Source organism: Tinamus guttatus, unplaced genomic scaffold (genome assembly GCF_059628265.1).
Source record: "Tinamus guttatus ecotype Peru unplaced genomic scaffold, ASM5962826v1 Tinamus_guttatus_pri_ptg000112l, whole genome shotgun sequence".
In the NCBI taxonomy this organism is placed as follows: Eukaryota; Metazoa; Chordata; class Aves; order Tinamiformes; family Tinamidae; genus Tinamus; species Tinamus guttatus.
The window spans coordinates 47616-54799 of record NW_028288646.1 but is presented as its reverse complement, the minus strand read 5'-3'; the positions used below and the strand labels follow the sequence as shown (position 1 = coordinate 54799).

Sequence of the window (7184 nt, the reverse complement as noted above, 5' to 3'; positions counted from 1 at the left end):
AATGGGAAACAGCAGAAAAGTTTCACTGGTCCCAGTAGAAAAATTCAGTTCTTTTGACTTTTCATCCTAACTTGAAACACAAATTTACTGGCAGATGGTGGTTTCTTTTCTGACCAGCTTTTGATATTTCCAGGGCTGGTAACTGCTGACTCTGAATCTCCTGTTACAGAATGCCTGACAACAAGTTAGCTTATTTTGCACAGAAAAGCTTACAAAATTGTCATTGAAGCATGTGTAAGATTCACCTTCAAAAGATGGCACTTACAGAGCTGGAGACAACCATAACTGCTGTAATAGACAACACATTTGGAGTTTCCTTGGTGTTTTACATTTTGAAAGTGCCATGAACGCATTTTGAGATGTGTATTTATTGGGACATCACAAGTGATTACTCATCTAACTAACCTTTACTTCACTCTCCACTGCTCTCTGTAGCTTGTAACTTTTCACAGTCAGTCAAATAGTCACGATGGTGAGTTCCCCGTGGGGCTTGTATCCCAACACTCATAACTACTTCTTCTTACATTGTCAGAAAGACCTGCTCCAGACTATGAATACTTCTGAAATGGCACTAAACGACATCTTCGCTAACAGCTCACCCAACTGTACCATTGATAGCTTCAAGCAAGCTGTTTATCCTGCTGTGTATCTCACCACCTTTTTCCTGGGTGCGGTTGGAAATGGCTTTTCCATATATGTCTTCTTCCAGCTTTCCCAAAGAAAGACTTCAGTAAACATCTACATGCAGAACCTGGCCATTTCAGATCTCATGTTCGTAAGCACTTTGCCCTTTCGGGCCACGTATTTTCTGTTGGGCTCCCACTGGATATTTGGAGAAGTCCTTTGCAGGATCATGACTTACACCTTGTACGTTAACATGTACTGCAGCATTTATTTTCTCACCGTGCTGAGTGTGGTTCGTTTTCATAGCCATCGTCTACCCATTCAAGCTGTGGAAAGTAAATGACATTAGGAATGGCAAGATAATATGCACAGTTATATGGTTCTTTGTACTGGCAGCCTCCAGCCCGCTGTTAAGCAAGGAAATTGCTGGATACAGCCACCCAGACAAGTGCCTGGACCTCCACCCAGCCAACACATACAAGCTCTTCCTAATGAACAACATCGCCCTTGTGGTTGGGCTTCATCCTGCCGTTCTGCACCATTATCATCTGCTACATCTTTGCCATCAAAGCACTGGTCAAGACCAAGACTCCGCAGCGAAACACGTCAGTCGGTCACAAGAAAGCACTGTCCACCATCATCATCACCCTGATCCTGTTCCTCTGTGCTTCCTGCCATACCACGTACTGCGAACTATGCACCTGAGCTACAACAACTGCCACCAGGATAACCTGTCTTTGCACAAGGCAGTGGTCATCACTCTCTGCCTGGCCACCACGAACAGTTGCTTTGATCCTGTGCTCTATTACTTTGTTGCTGAAAATTTCAAAGCACGAATCAGAAGTTTATACTGCAGGTAACTGGTTCAGAATTGCAAAATTATATATCTATATATATTCCCAACAGGACACCTAGACTGTGTCCAAATTACTGAAGAAGAGGCCATGTGGTGCTAGCTAGCCTGGAGCCACACAGTTCAGCATCAGGTCCTGCTGAAACAAAAGTGTCCTTGGAGATGGCTTATTGGAAATGCCCAAAACAGAGACAGGAGCTCACTAACACTAGGCAGCATGGATGATCACAGATCAGGTGCCTGTGCAAATCCTGGTCTCTTTTATTTATCAGTGTAGCTATGCCTCTGGTGTTCACGGAATGAGCAGTATTCTTTCCTCAGCATTCCCCACCGATTTGTCTTGTTACCAGAGTATTTCATTTCACCTTCCCACGTGTGGTTTGAAGGAAAACTATTCACCTAACTATCCTGGTGTCTTTTTGCACCATTTCCTTCTGTGTGTAGAAGTGCACTTTTCTGATGCTTCAGGGTGCCTTGCCAGTTCTCTTTGCAAACATTGGCCAAAAATTTATCTATAACAAAAATATAAAACGTAACTGATATTTTCTGCTGAGTCTGACTTACACAAGAGGCAGAAAGCCAAACAGGAGTCAGCAATGTCTCAGCCCATTCAGCAAGCATTAACGCTTCTATATTTTCCACTCTGATGTATTTTGTTTAATATATAACGATTATCAAGGGAAACAAAGATTTCCAGCCAACACTTTCAGCATTGGCAGTAATATTTTCAGTATTCAATGATTTAAGTAATGTGACCATTGAAACCAAAGGCAGGATGCTGGCTTGCGTGCACAGAGCTGCACCCAGCGTCCCTTTGCATGCTCTCTTATCCCTTCAAACTATTGCAAAACTTGTTTTTATGTTCAGTGCTGCCCGTGCTTCTTGGGAAGCTGAGCACTTGAGGTTAGGCAACTCAGTCCATATGTAAGGATCCAGAGCCAAGCTTTTAAAAATATCTAGGCCCAGGCAGGTAGCTGGTAGGACATTTGGCAGCGCAGCCTTCGGGAGTGGTTTCCAGTCTGGCAGCAAATTGCTGCTAAAGAAGTGTCCCTAATTCCTCATCTCCTGTCTGCTCCAAGCAAAAAGGCATTCTGTTTTTCGTAGGATTAAAATTCCAGTTGTTTTGAGCTGCCTGACGTCAAACAGGACCAATACAGCAGGAAAAAAACACATAGCCAGGAGCAGGAGGAATGATGGGCTGCAGAGGAGGAGGAATACTGTTTTACAAAGCAACAGGAAGCTCTACATATGCAGGCTTTTGGCTTGCCAAAAGGCTGTCTGTGTTTTTAAGCCCTTGAGTATTTTCTAGAATGTGTGCTCAAGAAATTAGACTACTTGAAATTGAGTGTACTTAGGGTCCACATTCAGTTTGAGCACATTTGGGTTTTTTTTTTTTCAATAACCCCCTTTTTAAATAAAAACATGTTTAGATGTTTTTAGTTTAGAAGTGTTGCCATATTTGTGAGGAAAATACCCTGGGTCATATGAAAACTTGATATAATGATGAAAGATTTCCCTGTGGAATCCCCCCAGAAGAAGGTTCCTCTAAGTGAGGAAATGTTCTCGATGCTCTGAACTTTTCTGAAGAAAATACAACCATTTTCAATAAATAATTCCAACATTGTCTGAAATATATGGAAAATGAGTCATTGATGAACAGGTGGAAAAGTGCTCAGCATATCATAGAATCATAGAATGCTTAGGGATGGAAGGGACCTCTAGAGGTCATCTAGTCCAACCCCCCTGCACATGCAGGGTCACCTAGAGCACGTGGCACAGGACTGCGTCCAAGCGGGTTTGGAAGATCTCCAGAGAAGGAGACTCCACAACCTCTCTGGGCAGCCTGTTCCAGGGCTCTGTCACACTCACTGTTAAAAAAATTTTCCTTAAGTTCCTGTGGAACTTTTGGTGCTTCAGTGTGTGGCCATTACCTTTGGTTCTGTCAGTGGCCACCACTGAAAAGAGACCAGCACCATCCTCTGCACTCCCTCCCTTGAGGTATTTACATACACTGATTAGATCCCCTCTCAGCCTTCTCTTCTCCAGGCTGAACAGGCCCAGCTCCCTCAGCCTCTGCTCGTAGGGCAGATGTTCCAGGCCCCTGATCATCCTTGTAGCCCTGCGCTGGACTCTCTCCAGCAGCTCCACATCCCTCTTATACTGTGGAGCCCAGAACTGGACATAATACTCCAGGTGCGGCCTCACCAGGGCTGAGTAGAGGGGCAGGATCACCTCCCTCGACCTGCTGGAGACACTCTTCTTAATGCACCCCAGGATCCCATTGGCCTTCTTGGCCACGAGGGCACACTGCTGCCTCATGGTCAACTTGTCGTCCACCATGACACCCAGGTCCTTCTCTGCAGAGCTGCTCTCCAGAAGGTCGGTCCCCAGCCTGTACTGGTGTCTGGGGTTATTCCTCCTCAGGTGCAGGACCTTGCACTTGGCCTTGTTGAATTGCATGAGGTTTTTCACCGCCCAGTTGTCCAGTCTGTCCAGGTCCCTCTGGATGGCAGCGCAGCCCTCTGGGGTATCGGCTACTCCTCCCAGTTTGGTATCATCAGCAAACTTGCTGAGGGAGCACTCTGTGCCTTCATCCAGGTCATTGACGAATAAATTGAACAGGACTGGACCAAGGACTGACCCCTGGGGGACCCCGCTAGCTACAGGCCTCCAACTAGACTCTGCACCGCTGATCACCACTCTGGGCCCTGCCATCCAGCCAGTTCCTAATCCACCTCAGTGTGCACTCATCTATCCCACACTTCTGGAGCTTGCCCAGGAGGATGTTGGGCAAGCACTGGGAAAATTACATTTTCCTCGGCTACCTGAGGGTCAGCTTCAGTTGAAGAGTCAATTTGTTTAAGCTATTTGTTACTGTCTTTGATATAAGCACAGGTTTGTATCATAAGTCTTCACTAATATTTATTCTCCGAATCATTATTTCAAGAATTTAGATATGTCTGTGTTATGTGTCTAGAAACAAACGTGACACCTGGATCCAGTGATGCAATGTTAGCTCATGGAGTGCTTGGTCCAATACTATCGACGATAAAGGTAATGTGACCATAGGTTTGCAATGGGAATAGGATCAAGACGGTAGGTTGTACAGAAAGATAGTGGACAAATGACTGAAAGGAAGGGAGCAAACTCCTTCTTCATGGTTTTTCCCTATCAGGATTAGTCCTGAACAAGGGCAGGTGACAATCTTGGAGCCTTTAACAAGATATTATACACGTTATTAACAAGAAATGGAAAAAAATAAGAGGAGGTTATCCACAATTTAATGGCACTGGAGAGTGTTCATCTCTGGGTCTATCCCATTGCACCCTCTTATCAGATAGTTTTTGCATTAAAGAGTGAATGTATCCCACCTATAAGGTCACACATTTTGTATAGACCATGCTACAACTTTGTTAGCAATCAAGTTTACTGTCAGGACCATGTTTCAATAAAATATCTTTACTAGTTGCTGAAGTTACATTTTTGTTTGTTTGTTTGCACAGCTAACAAGGTATCTCCCTGTAGAGTAAGTGAAGAAGGACCAAGACACAGCTGCTGCATTTCCCTGTGTGGACTAGCCTTTCATATGAGAGAAATGCCTTGACAGGTGAAATGGCATCCTGCTGTCTTCCTGACTTTTTTGGGAAAACAGGAGGGAATACCAGCCAGAATTTGGGGTGGGGGCAAAATAATCTTTTTTCTTTGGTTATAAAAGCTTTCAAAATCATCCTTATTAGGGATCTTCACATGCAACTTTAACAGCAACTTAATAACATCCACACTTGTATTTACTGCCATTTCTTCACTTGGTATCTTTGTATGTATCTGCTCACTGAGCTGAAGCAAGTGTTCCCTGCTGTGGAGTATTATAGTAAAAATGTAGTTTAAAAAGACACCATATTTATCCCCCAAAATAAAGTTACTGACATTTAAATTACTAGCAATAGGGACCTCATACCCTTAAAAGCTATTTTGATATGTCTCCTCAGTTTTCCAGGAAAAAGAATCTCAGAACAGCTACCCACTTAGAAAGTTAAAGCAACAGGATATATTTCAGTCCAAAGCTACACTAGAAACAAAGAAAGATTCTACAAAATATCTCCTGCCACCTGAACCACCTGACTTCCAGCACAAAAAACAAGGCCTCTCTCCACATTTGCTTGTAGCCCTGGTTTAGGCCTGTGTGTGTGACCCCACATGGCCATGACCATCGTGGATGTACCGCAGTTTTCCACTTCATCTCTTCTCCAGACATGGCCCTGTGCCCTGTGCTTGACATTTCACAAGGAGTTTTTCTTATACATCAAAAATGCTCCTCTGTGCTACCACAACACATTAAGTTGGCAGCAGACATCACACTTTTCCCTGTGTCTTAGTGCTGCTGCTTGTCTTGGTCCTCTGGGATGAAGAAGACAGAAATGACCCTCTGCCTCTCCAGCTGCTGAACACAGAAATAAGATCCACCAACAATAACAAAATGTAGTCCAAAACAGGAAGAATCAGATGCTATTTCAGCAGTGACTCCGGACTGATGTTTTGATTTCCTGTGCTGTATTTGAGTGAGATTAAATGAGAGGCTCTTCAAAAGAAGAGAGAAATGAAGCGCTAGTGTGGATTCCCTGTGAGAACCAACTCATGCACAAGATGCTTCAGCTCTTCGGCCTGAGCTGAAGTTGTGATGTGCCCATGATATCACCGTCCTCACACAGATACGCGATCCAGTCCTCTCCCAAGTCTATATAGAAATCATACTGGACATCTGCAAAGAAAGCAATATATTTAATTGCATGTAGCTGATGTTACATAGGTACATGTAGCTGATGTTACATAGGTACATCTGTTCCCCCACCAGTCAAAAGTTTAAGGAAGCCAAAGAAATTGCACAGTTTTCCCAAATTCCCTTTTTGTCTTTCAGGAAAACTGGCCTGATATCCACCACTGCTTCCCCACCTTGGATTTTACAGCTGAATAAATAAAGCTGCCTGGCGCTGGAGCCAAAACCTGGTCACTCAAGTCATTCCTGTTCACATGAACAAATTTTGAGCCTTTCTTTCCAAAGCAGAGAAATAAAGCCATGGACCTTGATCCACAGCCTGAATACTACCTCCTGCATCACCATATGTAAGGCTTGAATGCTTGGGGTGGTATTTGGCAGCCAGATACTTGGTGAGAGTCGCTGTCCTTATTTGCAGACGTTAGGCGTGTTAGTTGTTTGCCTCTAGTGCGTGTTCCTCAGAGCAACTGTGTAGATACAGCTGGAGAAGATATGCTCAGCAGCGAGCTGCGTTTCCTAACATGCACACTGCTGAGAAAGAAAATCCCTGAAGAGAGCCTCTCTGCACAGATGTTTCTTAATTTTTTTCCCAGCATTTCCATTCTGGAACTCATTTCGGGTGACCTCCCACCGCAAATCTCCCCGCCTGTTCCTTAGGCCTGTGTTTCAAATAATGGGATACAGAAGCTGATAACAATAACAGCAGAGGAGGGAGTCCGCCCTGCCTGTGGAAACCACTGTCAGCTCCCATTCCTCAGCTTGCTGATGCGGTTATGGCTTGGCCCTGCCATGATTTTGGTATGAAGGTGGCAGAGGCAGAAAGCCTGGTGTCCCTGGCAGGCTGCCACCAAGCCCCTTCTGAGGCCCGGCAAGCCCTCTGCAGCAGAGAAAGCCCTGCGTGTGTTTGCTCTCTCCTTGCAACTACCCTCTCAG

The 7184-nt window shown here is 44.6% G+C and overlaps 1 protein-coding gene across 1 annotated transcript; it reads left to right on the top strand.

The window, feature by feature from the left end:
- The first annotated feature begins 550 nt into the window (after positions 1-550).
- On the top strand, positions 551-5514 carry CYSLTR2 (cysteinyl leukotriene receptor 2). The gene is given in 5 exon segments (XM_010214131.2): positions 551-922; positions 924-1139; positions 1141-1282; positions 1285-1480; positions 5475-5514. Coding segments are annotated over 5 exon segments (966 nt in total).
- Positions 5515-7184: the final 1670 nt, after the last annotated feature.